Below are 16,429 nucleotides of genomic sequence, written 5' to 3'. Positions count from 1 at the left end.
TGAATCAAGACATGTACATTTTGACTTAGGGCTCTGAAAATTAATGAATTAATTGTGTTGATTAATTTGTGAATTTTCATCAGATTTTTTTTTTTAAAGAATGTATTTTAATGCATGACCAGAATGACAGGAATCGTATGTAAAATATTTTGCCCTCCATCTACTAACAGTTGCATAACAGCACCACTGCTCTAATCAAAGTCAATGACATTTACACAAACTATGGGAAAATGTTTTTGTTTCACAGCAGCTAACACCTAAAATATGATTTTAATGCCAAGTATGCGTTTTTCTAAGCATTGACTGCAGGTGATACGTCTGGCTTGTTGCAGTTGCACTTAAAAGACTTTTGTCTAATACTGTGTTTTATATGAAGTTGTAACTTCCGCAACGATGCAAACCAACATGTGCGTCGCAACGTTCGGCGTTGTTTCCGGTAAACACAAATCACCTGCAACAGCTGAGAATCACAAACGTAAACATTCCATTAAAAATGGGAACATAACTTTAAGAGAAACCGTCATTTGAAAGTTACGCAAGGTGTCATTAAAGTAAAACTCGGCGTAGGCAGAACTGTTAGCAGAGGACTAACAGCCCTGGGTCCAGCAGACCTCCCACTTCATCTCGAGCCCTGCCAGCTGCTCGCCAGGACGCAATAACAATATTATAATTTTATAATCATACTGACATATTATAAGAGCAGATAAATATATATAATTATCTTACCTTATAATATTTTGTTTTTCCCTCATGAAGTTTAATATTGAGTTAGTAAAACTGCAAATTACAGATTTGGTTGGAGTGACTGCTAGTGGACGTGGGACGTAAGCTGTTACAGGTGTATATAATGAGCTTAATTAAAAAATAAAATTAGAATATAATTGGTATATTTAACATAAGAAGCATGAGTAATCTGAATCTAATTTGGAAGGATTGACAGCCCGAATCTGATTAATCATGATTAATGCTAAATTTCAATCACGATTAATCATTAATAATAATGATTAATCCAAAACTACTGTAATTAATTAGATTAACTGTTTGACAGCCTTAAAAAATACATGAATATTTTACACAAATAACAAATTGCTGTCCAGTTTAGCCTCCCTGTAGTGATTAATTTTAATGTGACATTACATATGCAAGTTATATGTAAAACAGATCTAAGTAAAAGGCAAAAAGATGATTCTTTTTTCATAAGCTTCCACAGAATAAAGCAAAATGGCACCTTATTGCTAATAAAGACACATTTATACCCACAGTTCGAAGACCCAGGAGTACAATATATCCTGTCTGGAAGACTCTCAGCGAGGCACACAGAGAGAATGGAGCAAAATGAGATTTACTCTTGCCAATAATATAAAAATGTGAACATTGGGTGAAAAGCACACCACAGCTGAAAACCGTTTCCCTTATCTAATGGGATTATAAAATTCCACGTGCCTCTTCCTGAACAATGCTTGAGACAGCTGTATGTTGAATTCAAAATATTTTCTGTTTTCTTTGTAGACGCATTTCAGCACCAATCCTCTAGCAAAACGGACCCCACGGGCAAAGCTACAACTTAAGCCTCGGCACTAAGTCGGGGAGAACCCCTGCAAAGCATCCACTCTGGATGATTTCTGCATTGAACAGACCCTTTTTATCTCCCGAGGGTTTGAGAAAACTGCCTGGTAAAATGAGGGACTAATGTACAGCTCCGGATCTTGACAGTAATAGCATGTTTCACTCTGTTCCTCTAAACCAGGCAGGTTTGTTGCAGATCTGCAGACCAATCTGTTTTTTAATGAAACTGATTTGTAATCTGTAATTATGTTAATGACTGGCAGACTGCTGCTGTGCTAGGCCCCCGTGATTGACAGCTATGGTGCACGGTGTAATTAGCACACATTGTGAAAGAAAAATATTTTGAACCCCAGGTCAAGCTAAAGAAATAAAAGTTTCATTTGTCTGTTTAGATTGCTTTCCTTTGGGGGGGGGGGATTAGTTTAACTGCTTCCTTATTTGCTGTAAAAGGCTTAACTAAGATATTAAGTGCTACTAGCTGTGGTCTGACAAGGCTTTTTCAGCATGTTTGATAATGCATCTCTTCCTGTTTGTGCTGTGAGATCTATTTTCATGCGGCAGCAAAATGTTTGCAACCAAAAATCATCTGCAATAGAACGACAATAATACATTAAACATGCGGTGTAGCTGTGAAAAAGAAAAGAAATAGATTAAATAAACTGTATGCCAACATATGAGTTTTAAATGACAATGGTTTAAATATAGCAAAAGCCAAACATGAGTTATTTTATAAATATTTGAAAACATAATGACGTGCAATTCCTAAATGTTTTGGTTTGCCGTAAGCACAAACTATTAAGCTGTTTCACATCTGCTGGAGGAACTGTGAAATACACAGAGGATATTTAAATGGCAATAATTTCATTTTTAATTAGTTTTCTTTGTGCCCCTCACTGCAATTTAAACACATTTGAGTAGAGATGCTGGTTTAAGGTTTGCAATAACTGTTTTTCCCCCACTCCCTCACAATAGGACACAACACAAGCCGTGATGGAAGGAAAAGACATAACTGTCAGTATACCTATTTTTTCTCTACTGATGGTTCGACCGAGACAGGGAGAGAAGAGATGTTTGTTCTGCAGACCACGCTGTAGGTGTTCCAGAGAACTGAGAGCTTCAATCTCACAACATTTCAAATGAAATACTTTGTGCGTGTGTGTATTTCTGACTTTCCACTGAACAAATGTTTCAACCATGATGTCAGTCTTATTATGGATATGTGGCCTCAATTTGTGTGTGTGTGTGTATTTGTGTCAAATGGTGAGACAGGAAATGTTGTAATCAAGGAGATGATGAGAAACACACTTGGAACCTGCCGGGTTATCAGAACACATCAACACCACAGTACAGAGCTGATGTACTGACAACCTGGCATTACTCACACACATTACTGACACAGTCATGTAATACAATGTCAGGTTTTATAATTAAAGTCATTGAATGTAGATTGGAATTTGTTCTTGCTTGTTTTTAAATGAATGAGAAAATCTCTGTTTGTGAAAAATGTATATAAGAAAAAGCTATTAATTTGGAAAGACGTCCAAATTCACAGACCAGATGTATGGATAGAAAGATATGGTCCACGTGAAAATACCAAATGTTTTTTCACTTAGAAGTACTGAAGGAAGGACAAAGAGGAGAGACGAAGGAAGGCTGTTGTTGGTCATACTTAGTGGTCCACAGACGCTGCTGAGGGGGCAGGAGAGCAGGATCATTGACAGCAGCAGCATAGGCAAGGAAGAGGGACTAAGGCTGAGTCCGTTGAAAGGCCTCCTGGACTGGTCCAGAACTCCACCTGTCCTGGGCAGATGCATGGCTGGCACCGGTTGTGGTTGGCTGGAGATACTGTAGATTCAGATGGGGCTTCACTCAACAGAGATAGGCACTCTGCTGAGAGACGGAGAAGAGAAACACAAGATCAGGAATGATAATTCATCTACAGATTTGACTTCAACAGCCACTCATTGCTCTGCTTACAAAATGGTTACTGTGAAGTCCCTGCACCATTACTGGATAAAGGCTATTCAAGATGTGTTACAGTAGGACTTTTTATTTGGCCGGAGAACTGGTAAAATGACATTACAGGCAGACCAGTTCTGACTGAACCAATTCCAGGACAATAGAGCTAGACCTCAGCAAACAAGACAAGAAACAGACAGAAACAGTTCTCAGCTTTCTGGGTCTGCGTTAATAAGTCTCCCTTTTAGTGAGCCGTGAAATGAGCTGCAGTGATACATTTTTAAGAGTGTCTTTCTCATCCTCTGACATCCCAATAATTCCATTTTAGTTCTGACCTAATTCCTTCTTATGGTTCAACATTTCACTGCCCTGCTGGCGTGTTAAGTGTTAATGCAATTATACATCCAGAGTGTGGTGGAGTAATGAAAAAACACTAAAACAAAAGAGGATTGGGTAGCGGGGGAGACGGGGGAGACGGGGTGGGAGGGGTCAATAGGAGTGTAGAGAAATTCAATCACAACAAATGCATCACAAACTGCTCTTTTAAGAGATGTTCACTCTGCAGTTAATCCCCACACTTTGGAGAGGAGGAGGGTGAGGGGATGGAGATGGGCGAGGGGGTCTCTATCAGTATTTTGCTTTATTTGCTCAAGTAAACACGGCCAGCAGAACACATCTGGAAGTTTCAACATAATTCAGCTCTGTCTGCTTACAGAGATTTAGACATGCTCTGCAGAAGCTCCCTGTCTGGCAGTCAATAACTCCTCAGTCCTACTGAGCCCACCCCGATCCCCTCCGACCCCCTACCCTTCGGCCACACAGAATGCAGATGGGGAGGCCAAATGAAAAAGAGATCCTTTGTGAACATGTACTTACAATATATCACACACGCACGTCCCCAGTCGAGCACCACCATAACACACGTGCTCGGAGGAAGACACTACATATTCACAGGTGAGAGCGGATGTTGTTAGTAGCACATAAATATGCGCACATGCCGTAAACACACACTGAGCGCTGACACTCTCCAGAAATAGAGTAGCTTTACTCGACATTAAACGAAAGCGGCATTTCTACTGAGCTACATATTCAAAGACTCCTCCGACCACTTATTTAGCTAATGACCTGCTCAAACACATTACTGTCTGCCAGCTCCTACACTAAAAATAGCTCATCTGAGAAACATGGCCGACGATCTGATCCGGGCTCCTTTTTCTCGCCACTCTGCCCCCGCCTTATCTCCAACGCTCTGTGTAATAGACGTTGAATAGAAAAGCTTTCAGCGTCCGCCTATTCAATTGAACAATGTGATAAGAAAAATCTGATCAGAGCTCATTCAAGCAGCATTGGCAGCATGTTAAGTAAATTCCCCTCTTACAGAAACTCAATTTGCTGCTGTTAATCTAACTAGGGATACTGCTCTGCGTGGAGCCACACAGCCACTGAAACATTAAGGTACTCCTCGGTGTCTGCCTCCACTGTCCTGTGCAGCTGGATTTGCCGAGGCCTTTGTATCTCACTGTGACCTCAGGCTAACCCTAGCTATCATTATCAGTTTATCCAGCCCTCCCTGTTGTTTTTCACCTGCTGACGAAGCTCCCGCTCTGCTCTACCTCCACCGTAGGCCCTGGTCCTCCACCTTAATACCTTGTCTCAGTCCAGTATCAGTTTCTGTGTTCCTGAAATCTACCTCTCTGTCATCAGTCCTTATCTTTTTCCTTTGCTTTTTTTCTCCACCCCACTCCTCTTGTCCGTTAAAAATGACGGTGGATGACATCAACCATAAACCTCGTCTGGTTGAGCCCTATAAGTATCGTTACCACAACAAAGCAGAAGGACAATTACAACTTAAACACTGACAGTTTATGTGGTTGGATCAAAACTGCTCAAAATATAACAACCACAACTAGTAGTTGTCTGGTACACAAATGAAAAAAAAGAAGAAAACTAATTTAATGTGATTATGTTCCTGACCTCTGACCTCAAACAATCATAAGATTACCAATGTCATTTTCTCCTGAACTGCTGTGCTTGACAATATGTCCTCTCACCTACTCTTAATGACAACATTCACAGACCTCTGAATTCAGAGCTGTGAAGTAACACTAACCAAAATCACCCTTTAACTTCATTCCCATCAAAGCCGTCTCCTTTGTGACCAACTCCCACTCACATCCCTGCTTCCTGTTCGCACTCTGAACTCTGCTTGGTTCCAAGATCTCTCCGTCCCTCGGCTGCGCTGCAGCAGCTGTTCCAGCTGATGCTGGTCCTTTGACACGGTTCAAACAAAGGGATTACGTAGAACATCCTACAGCCGTGGGAGTTGATGGAGCAGCCAAAACGGATACAGGGAAAAGGGCAACAAACCAGGGCACTCACAGGGCATGCTCGTGCTTGTCCTCTGATGGTGTTTAATGTTTTCTCTCTCCTGACACGTACGTTAAAACCGCCCATGCACTAATGAAGATGTAACCACAGATTGATGGCTTCGTGTGCAGACATCTCCTCGTGACTCAGGCCCATGCAGCCCCCTCACAGATAAACAACGTTCTCTCCCTAATCACCCAGAGAGACAACAGGGGGTGTTGGTCTTATTACCTTTTTTTTTCAGGGTGACAACAACACAGATGGTCAGCCGGACAGATAGATTGATGGGGGATGTATCAGCCATTTATTGCAGGGCAGCATATAATGACATGGTAGCTCAGGTGGTGAAATGCACACCAGTTATTGTGCTCCATCAGGCTGATGAAATAACACTGTTTAGGTGGCACCTAACCTGCTCCCACTGTGCCGGGTCTCTCCGAAGATGACTTGTTGTTTTTCCTATACAACCCCCCGCCCCCCCCTCCACCCCCCATTGCTGTACACCAACACAACCTCCCCAACCAATTCCCCTTTTACCCGTGATGCCTTTTGGTCACGAGTGGATTGAGATGGTCTCATAAGGCCTGTCTCCATGACAACTAACTAGGAGCGCTCAAAGACAGATCGGATCTGTTTCCTGCAGCAACCTGCTAGCTGTAAGACGAAGCACCTGATTGGAGCACTGTGCTCATTGTGGATTTTTGCTTTTGATAAATGACCCACGAAACTTTAGGGGGGCGGGGGGTGCATGCATTTCCACTTGTTTGTATTATTGTATTCAACATAATTTATTTTAACAGAAAGTAGTATTGTCTTGAATGTAAGAAGTTAATTAGGTTACTGTGTAAATTCTATGGGATACAAAAAAATACAAGATTCAACAAATCCCATTCAATGCCTCCCCCTATTTTTAGTATCCTAAAAATAACGATTCAGCGGTTAAAATACTTACTCCTGTCTGAAGACACAAATAAGTTTCAAAAGCAACATTATGGCTGGAATGAGCCGTCAGCTATGTAACAGTAGGTAACAGATACTGCTTTTGGAGAGTACTACCGAGCTGTTACTAAACTGAATATGGCACCTATTGGCCTGTAATCGCTCATAATATAGTTACAAGTGCAAAGCAACATGATACAGTTACAGTTAACATAAACCTAACGCCTTTGCAAGCAGTCACATACATTTGTATCTGTCCGTTGCTCTCAGGAGAGTCCAAACTCATCAAGCATACATTCTTGACTTGATTCTGACGGACGTGGTTTGATATGAATGTTTAAGCAGCCAACTCTATCCAGACGGTAATCTAAGCTCCTCGTCCCATCTGTCAATGGCTTCAATTTCCACTCTGAGGTAGCTGAGGTTCCACTTCCTGTAGTTATCACACTGTCGTGTAAGTACAAGCTAGCGACGACAGTGTGTCGTGTTAAAAACAGGCAGCGTAGAGTTACGTACAAAACTGGAGTTGAAAAGTTTAAAAAACAAAACTGTGTATTAGTCAGATGAACGGAGAGGCGGATGCTGTCACTACCTGATGTTATCTGTGACCTAGGCCCTGTAGTCGGTCGCAAACCCTCGCACACCCACAGGACTCACACACTCACACACACACACACACACACACACATGCAAGTGAAAAGGACAGATGGCAAAGCATCATGGGGGAGATTGGCACTTACTCCCTCACACTTCCCTTCCTCTTCCACACAATAAACAAACACACACACACACACACATGTACCAAGACCTGTTTACACACATGATGAGGATGAGGAACAAAGAATGAAGCACAGCTCACTGCACACTGCGGCTGCACCGGCCTGGTTACATTTTTACAAGTGAAAATATAATATCTGAGGCTGAACTCTACACCTGTCACTCAAATGATCTAATGCTTTGCCCTGAATATAAATGAGTCTGGAGACACTGTGGCATCTCCGTATGAGCCACGCGTAATGCTGGAGGATGCTGAAATTAGGACGGCTCATTACCTCATACTTTATGTCTTTTCCCAACAGTACGGAAAAACAGAGAGGAAAACCTGACAGGGTGCAACAACATTCCCAGCCACAGGCCACCCTTCCATCCTTGTTATGAAGCAATAAACAATGTTTGTGCTGGAATTTCAAATTCACACCACTGAGAGCAAACATGACTTTTCCGGTAAGGAAAATCCATACATGCAATGTGCTGCTGAAGTCAAACTGAAAACAACAAAAAACAGAGCCAGACTTCAACCGTTTCCTGGTCACAGGAAGCACCACTAAATTGTGATGGGTTTTTTTTCCACTTTAAATTAGTTCATCATTAATTATGGGTAAACTAAATTATCAGTAAAATGATCTATGAAAGCCCACATTACAGATTTAACTCAGGAAATTACCACATCTAATGTGATGAATTCAATTAACATGAATTATTTTTAACGCACTCTGTGGTCATGTGTCTTTTGTCAAGGGTTTGCTGCTGTGATGTACTGAACACAGTGAAATGAAGTGAAGCAGTGTAAATAGGTGCTGGACAAATAAAAATAATACATTTATCTATTTATCAGACAGGGTTATTATTTGAATAAATTTAATTAAACTAAAAAAAAACACCGTCACATTTATGTTTTGTTCATTCATGTTTATATGACTGTATAAATGACTAACTTCTGGTTTGTTTTTGTAATTGTAGATATAGAGTGGTGTTCCATTTAGTGATTTTAACAACTCTCTCGTGTGTGTATTTCAGTGGTAATGCGTCTTTGTCACATAACAATAAATAAAGCCGTGTTGACAGTGAAAATGTGGAGTTAATAAAACCTAAATTTGTCAATATAGTTATCATGGGGATGGGGATAAAAAGGAATCTTAAAAGAACACAGTATACTCCTACTTCCTCTCTCTGGATTCCACCGGTAATGTTTTGCTTGAGGTCCCAATTTAATTAACTGATCACCTGCAGCTAATGGGGCAGAGTGTGTGTGCGGCAGGAATTGAAGAAACCAGAATGAGAGTTTTCTGCTTATGAAAGACCCAAATTAGTCTATTATTTATGGCCACCAGATTGCTGCTCCCCTTTTAAAATCTCGGATGTGCTGCACGTTTTAGTTCGCTGCAGCCGTATAGGCGAAAAACAACACATAAATTCATTATGAATCGCAAAAGGAGCGGAGTGAGAAGCAAAATCACTTCACTAAGGTTTGCCTTTGACCTCAGTCTCTGCGTGTCTAGGACACAAAGCTGCAGCAGCCCTATAATGGCACAGAAAATATGCACCCACGCATCGTAAAGGGCCCCCAAGGTCATACAAAACAAAACAACTTTTAAAAAAAGCACCCAGTAATGGATGCATCGGCTTCAGCAGAGACTGGTAACAGCTGCACCGGCTCCTGCTAAGCAGGAAATGTATTATTAAATGACACAGAAGTACACAGAGTGCAGATTATCGAGGCAAGTCAGAATTAGGGAGCGACATGAAGTGTTTATGGGATGAGTGAAGCTGCTCTGGTCACAGGAAGTCATGAGTTAGTGCTGCCGGATCCACTGTGCCTCTGTAAATCCAACATTCCCATTATTGGGAAATAAACAGTCATACATCTGATCACTTTCTACACTTTTGTTATATCACCCAATCGGCCCTTGAGTCACATCTGTTTCCTGTGTTGTGGCAGTGGCCCATATAAAAAAGGAAATAAAATATGATAGGTGAGAAAATTGCAAAGCCATAAAATATTTCGTTGAAAGCACAAGGTAAAATAGACCTGCGTCCCGGCAGCGACGACGGAGATATATAGCAGATATATTTTAAATCTTTGAGAAGAAAAAATACCAGGCATTGTAAATGTGCCCACATTGTGAAGGTGATGTGTGTCAGAAAACTTTGAAGTTTAAGTTCAGACACATTTGCCCTTAAATAACTAGCAGAACTACTTGATCCTCTAAGAGTCTTGTCAATGTTTCTGCTCCTTCAGCCCTTGGGCCAATAAACCTCTTTCTGAAGCCTGCAGGAAATGTAAATATGTCATTGTTATGAGAATGAAACATAGGTTTTCTTCCTTGTAAAATAAAACTGACATTTTGTAGTGAAGCTTCACCTGTTGGAGGTTTTCACCCTAATGACACCCGAACAACGGCCTTAGAAAGCGTGCATGTCCACACTGGGACACCGACACAACCTTTCACTTGACGGAAACAACCGAACACAAAGCTCACAAACACACAAACATACTGGGTAATTCCTCGCCGTGACCTGCGTCTCACTGTTGCTCTCTCTTCACAGGCAGCAGATCTTCAAAGCTGCGGCTCATTATTCAGCCTGATGGTTGAGTCCTTGTCAACTCACTGTCCAATTAGCATATCTAAGGCTGCCACTGACTCCCATTCCATCAGTGGGGAGAACCGTACATCCATACTAATGTCAACGCAGTTATGCACTTGCATGGATATTGTTAGGACTTAATCCAGTAAAGGACTTTTGAGTCGTGTTAAAAATGGAAAAAGAGAACACGGCTTCTGACTAATATGTTAAATGTAACTGTTTTTTTGGACACATAAATTCACATAAATAGTTAAAAATGAGAAGGCCTCAATTCCATTTGTTGAATTTTTAATTAATGTAAAATTTTATTAAATGTAAATAATGATCCAACCATATGAGAAAATGTAGTTATTGGTATTGAAATGGGAAAAAAAGAGAAATGAGAAAATACATTTTTAATGGGAAAAAAAGAGAAATGAGAAAATAAAATGTTTGATGCCTCATGGAGTAAATCCTGATGCTTTTCTCTCACTGTGCAGTAATTTTGTTCAAAACATCCATTTTTGCCCTCGTTTTAACAAATCTGTCAAAAAAATTTATCAATTAATAATTCAGGAAAAACATATGAAATATAAATTTGGATTATTTGACAAGTTTCTGGGTCAGCAACTCACACGGACTTCTAAATAATAAATAAGAGTCAAGAGTCAATATTGTGGGCAAATTCTTGTACCTCTGTCAAGAGAAGGAGGACGACATAAAAGTGAAACGCTCTGTTTCCCCTCCTGGTCCCTAAACTAACAATGAGAACGCTGGTTTTTAAGGAACAGTGCATGGAGAATTTTATTTCCCACTCAAATTTGTACAAAGTGAGGAAATAAAACCTCAGGGAGAGCGAGCAGTTGAAACAAACAAAACCTCGCATCTAATCAGTTTAAACAACCCTATAAAAGCAATCGCTGAATAAAACACCTCAACTGCCCCAATACACCAACAACAATGGGACAAAATCATATTATAGCTGCAAAAAAAAATACAACTTCCTACTGTTCAGAGCTCTTTGTACAAAGTCGAATATGGACCCAGAATACTGAAACGACCACGTCTGCCTAAATAACAACAACAACAAGAAAAACGTACTTATGAAGACGGACGACGAACCGAAGAGAAACAAACAAGTTGACATGCTGTCAGATCTGGCTCAAAGAAACCAGACCAAACATGACAAGTGTGAACACACTTCACCTCTGGGCACTCGAGGAGACCTCAAATGGAGTATTGACAGCATCCCAGAACGCTGGCACAGGGGCAGCTCAAAGGATGGAGACCGTCAGAGGTTGTTGCAGCAGGAGAGCACAAAACAACACACACAGCACAAAGAACTGCAAAGAATGAGGGTAACTTCAAAAATCTACCCCCTTTTCAGGCGAAGACTTGTCAAGAAAGTAGCTGTAGTTTAGGTTTTTTTGTTAGCTCTGTTTATTAGCTAGCTTGTACCATTCTCCTGAAGAATGCTTATGCCATTAGTATGCTAACCACACCCACCAAATATGTTCTATTTAATTTAAAAATCTTTAGGAAAACCAGTACATCAGTCCCCTGCTGGACGTCACTGGTATTGTTTACACTGCTGAATTTCAGGACGGCTTAAAAATATCAATTTAAAAAGCTAAATTAGTTATAGTTTTTACCAACATGTGTTTGTTGTTCAGTGCAGCATACTTATTCAAGAAATCAGACCATGAGGAGTTCATTTAGCAGCTCATACACACACACATGCATATGCAGGGGAGTCAGTGAGCGCCAGCCAAGACACGCCATATCCAATAATGAGCTTTTCCTGCAGCACAAGTAAAGCTCCTTGACAACAGAGAACACCTTCATCATCCTGGACAACGCTGTCATCATCCCAGTCGTCATCATATTTCTGGCGCGCTTCATTAAGGGCACATGCCAGCCATTTTTACCACCCAGTTTCGGCTATTTAACGCAACACACAAAGAGTCAGTAGACGTCGTAGTGGGGGCTTGTTCATGAGCTTACCTTAAGAGTGATAGTTGTAGCCAGAAGAAAAATGAAGCAGCGTCGTAATAACCTCATATTGACGGCTCAGTCATTTTCAAGCGAGGCCGTTATTAATGTTAGCTACATACAGTAGAATGCCTGTGTGTTTTCATTGATTTATGGAATGAGTATCATCCTTTGAGAGCTCATCACAACGTCTACATTACATGCACAAGTGTACACCTGCAATGCAACGCACAGATCTGTGCTGCCCGCTAACTGTTGCAAACGGCGTGCCCTGATCACAAAGGAATCCTTTATTCATTCTTTGCTTATGTAAAACATCTTTAGGTACCGTTGGGAGCTGCTAGTGAATTTTCTCCACGCATAACGTTCTGTTTGCCCAGGATCCATCGCTCCCTGGTGTCTTCACGCTGCCATGGTATCACCTGTCTAGCACGGTCACATGATACGCCGTCCACTGAGAGCTCATTATCTCCCAACTGCAACGCTGTTCCACAACAACAGCAAGATCAGAACATTTCACATTCGTTAATATTCTTACTGTTTGTTATGCCCCACATGTTGTAGAGACCAACAACATACTGTGTGTGGCCAGAGATTCAAAGAATCCTCAAATTAATGGCAGCGGTGATTTCTGAAAATGCAGGCGAGTGAATAAGGTCTATGCACACAGACAAACAAGCCTTAGCAGCTGTGTCACTAACCAGCCTGTGCATGACTTCCTGATGGAGATGAGATTTGTGACGCCAAATGAATTTCTCCTTGAGGGACAATAAAGTTGTGGATGGAATTGAAAACAGAACTAATGGTGTAGAAAAACTGCATTTGTCCTTCGTCTCATTGCCAAAATGGAGGGGAGTGTGTTTCAGTAAGTGAAGAGATGGAACGCTTGACGAGGGAAGGAGATTTGCACATAGATGCCTGGAATCAGTGACTACGCATTACAGTCATTCTCACCAAACAAGTATAAGATCAAATTTGGCACACCAGTGCACTTGGAACACATGCATTCAAAACCAAAGACTGCAGGAAGTTCCTGTTTACTACAAAAAGCTAAGAGCTGACCTTTTAACCTTCCTCAGGGAGCATCAAAAGTCTTTTTTAACATTTCTCCTTTTTTAAATCCTTTTGCATCTACATCTGTGTTTCCATAATAAAATTGCAAAGCTTGAAGCACAGCATGCTAGCATAACATTCTTTTTGAATTCGTATAAATCAGTTGAACTTGTTTTAGTGCGTAGCATGCTAGTGGTAATATGTGTATAAATCAGTTGAACTTGTTTTAGTGTGTAGCATGCTAGTGGTAATATGTTAGCATACTAACACATTACCGTATGCTAAATACTAGCGTAATACAACATTCTCCTTGCAGTGACAACAGCAACTATAACAGTGCATTTTTCACAGTTGTTAATTGTATCCGTGAAAAAAGGATGAAATAGTCCGCACTTTCATTCCCTACTTTTAAAACCATGTGAGACAAGGATTCATGCAGACATTTCCATGTGAATGAACTAGCTTCTTTCCAGTAACACATTGTCTGTCTTTCCATTGGATCTGGAGTTCTGTGTTTTACTACCTGCCTATGTGTAAATATTGGGCTGGAGTTCTGTGTTTTACTACCTGCCTTGTACATTGTGTCCATAAAGATTTACAGCACCGGCTCATTAAAGTCATGTCCAGGCCCCAAGATGCCTATGTGTAAATATTGGAAAACAGTTTCAATCACGCTGCCACGCGGCGGTCAAAAAATCACATCCTCATTCATGACATTTGCTGGTTCTGGGGATGCAGCATTCTTCGAGCTCAGCTAAAGACTTCAACATTTAGAGTAGTCGTTCGAGGTCTGAGACAAAAGGACCGCTCAGCTTCCAGCAGCATTAACAAAAATTCAACCATCACAATGGAATATATCAACCTTTTAAGGTTAAGCTCATTATAGGCAGCCAGTGCCCTTGAGATGCATGACGAAAGGTCATAATGTCATAATTGGTATGCACAGAGGGATTTGTTTTGCCATCAGCATCAGAAGTCATATGGAGTTATCTCATAAATAAAGCATTGTAAAGTAAAACTTGTATTATTCCCTGCTTTGTAGGGACTCAGTAGTATTCTGGCATTCACCCAGCTGAAATAAATTCATCCAACTCTCTAACCAGGCACACAGGGAGAGGTTTTTTTTTTTTCCTTTCTCACGGCAAAAACGGAAAATATTCTGTCAGACTTGTCAAGAGATAGGAGCAAGGTGAAAAGAATATTCTGGTGTGTGAACACTTACTGGCAGCCAACTATACAGTCCACACTTGAAAGTGAATGGTGCCACCTCTACATCCAAGTTCTGATGAGCTAGTTTGTCAGCTGCTTTGTCAGCCATCTTGTCAGTCAAACTAACCCCTCTAATGACTACTGTCAGTCAGGGATGTAACTGTCAAACCCAATCAATAGCCACACTTCCTCCTCCAATGACTGGATAATGACCTGTGCACGTCAACATATTACGCACACGTTCAATGCACCTGCTGACAGAAAGAAAACCTATGCTTGCCGCCATGCTATTTGCTGCTTAGCTGAGAAGGAAACACTTATTCCTTTTTGCCACTGTCTTGCAGTTACCAAGACATTGGGAAAAATCTCTTATCGGGCAGAGAATAATGAGTTAGCAAGCTATAGGGTTGAGTGGAGGACAGCGATGGGGAACCGATGCCCTCTTCAGCATCGGCCGGGGGAGAGGGAAGGGTGGGGAAGTCAGAGTAGATGTCTTCAGATGTGGCAGCTGTGATAAAAAGAGAGGCAAACGAATGAAGACAAGAGGTGGAGAAGAGAGAGTAGTGAAGGAGTGTGCATTATTCATCCCTGCTGACACATCAGAATCTTTGATTCATCTCAAGAACGGCATCAGTCAAGTCACAACAATCTCTTCGCTTGCGTGCACACATGGAGGCAGACACATAATGAACACACACCCAACTGCAAATGACCTCCTAGACGGAGAAGGGTGTAATTATAGGTCTGGTTCACTGAACAGAACCTTCACAACAAACCAAGGTCCGTCTTTGTTCCAGCAGTTACCATCGTCTACTGCACAATTTCCATAACCTCCTCATGTATTTTAAAGTTACTTGTCTGTTCATTATGTATGCAACACATAATTATTATATATAATGTATTTTATAATTATGTATATATACATATATATTTGTTTGTGCATATATATGCAGTACAGATACATTTTAACTGAGTAACACAATTAACATGATACCTTGGACTATAATTCCGTCATCCAGCCTGTTTTTTCACACACGGTGGCAAATGGTTGTTGCTTCACAAAGCGCCTAGAGCTTAAAATACCAACACAATCTCAACACCAAGTGTTGGCGGAGGCTTCGACTTCTGCTCAGATACCTGGCTTGTATCAGACCAGGCTCACCAAGCACAGGTCAGGAAGTCTGAGGCAGACGAGCTGACTGACATAATTGTCAAATGGATTGTGAGGGACTCTGGACTGAGGACTACGGCTTCACCGAAGCTTTGAAAGCAACTCATGACACGTCGCACATGCCACCAAAACTTTGACATGCAGTTTTTCATACTTTTCTTGACACTTTTTCATATTAATAATTCCATCATTGGGTTTAGTCACAAATAAAAAGAGGTGTAAAACACAAACATCTACCTGCTGTTATTTCCTTCTGTTTTATCAATATTATAAATTGCTACTCTGCGGATGGATGGATGGATGGATGGATGGATGGATGGATGGATAGATGGCTCTTAGGTTTTATCAAAATGGGCCACCAGAAAACACAGATTCCCTGATTCACAGAATAGGACAACAGTGATTAGATATAATATTAATTATACATCAAAGGCACATTTCTCGGAGCCTGACAAATATAACTTCACGTGAACATTTTATTCTAACATTGGGATTCCGGGCAGGAGCATCAGCCTCATCCCAATGCTTTTCTTCCCCCTCACTGCCATCAGAGTGTTTCCTTTTTCTGTTCGTCATCCACCAACACAAATAATTTCAACCTTGCCCACTCTCGAGGGCTTCATTCTGCATGCTGCAGCTGTCTCTGAATTAGGAAGCAGAGGAGAAGACAAAAGCGCACTGTTTAGAAGGCTCTGAAAAGGTCAATTAATATCAATGCCGAGACAACAACAAAGTTTTTGTCTGCTTTGTAAAACATGTGGCGACATTCCCCGCATATAACTCCTATGCCTGCATGCCCCCCCCCCCCCCCCCCCCCCACACTCCGCG

At 41.2% G+C, this 16,429-nt stretch overlaps 1 protein-coding gene across 18 annotated transcripts in view; it reads right to left on the bottom strand.

Moving 5' to 3' along the window:
• ptprsb (protein tyrosine phosphatase receptor type Sb) overlaps positions 1-16,429 on the bottom strand; it is a 74,853-nt gene that overhangs the window by 55,530 nt on the left and 2,894 nt on the right. For 17 of the 18 annotated variants that reach the window (XM_025052518.1, XM_025052522.1, XM_025052523.1 and 14 more), the window contains exon 2: positions 3,236-3,456. In XM_025052518.1, coding sequence (XP_024908286.1) covers positions 3,236-3,380 — 145 coding nt within the window. In that variant the 5' untranslated portion in view covers positions 3,381-3,456. The remainder of the gene's footprint in view (positions 1-3,235; positions 3,457-16,429) is intronic. The other variant, XM_025052519.1, reaches the window with a different exon arrangement.

The sequence above is a fragment of the Cynoglossus semilaevis genome, chromosome 20, assembly GCF_000523025.1.
Source record: "Cynoglossus semilaevis isolate Cse_v1.0 chromosome 20, Cse_v1.0, whole genome shotgun sequence".
Classification (NCBI taxonomy): domain Eukaryota; kingdom Metazoa; phylum Chordata; class Actinopteri; order Pleuronectiformes; family Cynoglossidae; genus Cynoglossus; species Cynoglossus semilaevis.
The sequence above is the reverse complement of the archived record's forward strand: the minus strand, read 5'-3'. Positions and strand labels throughout refer to the sequence as shown.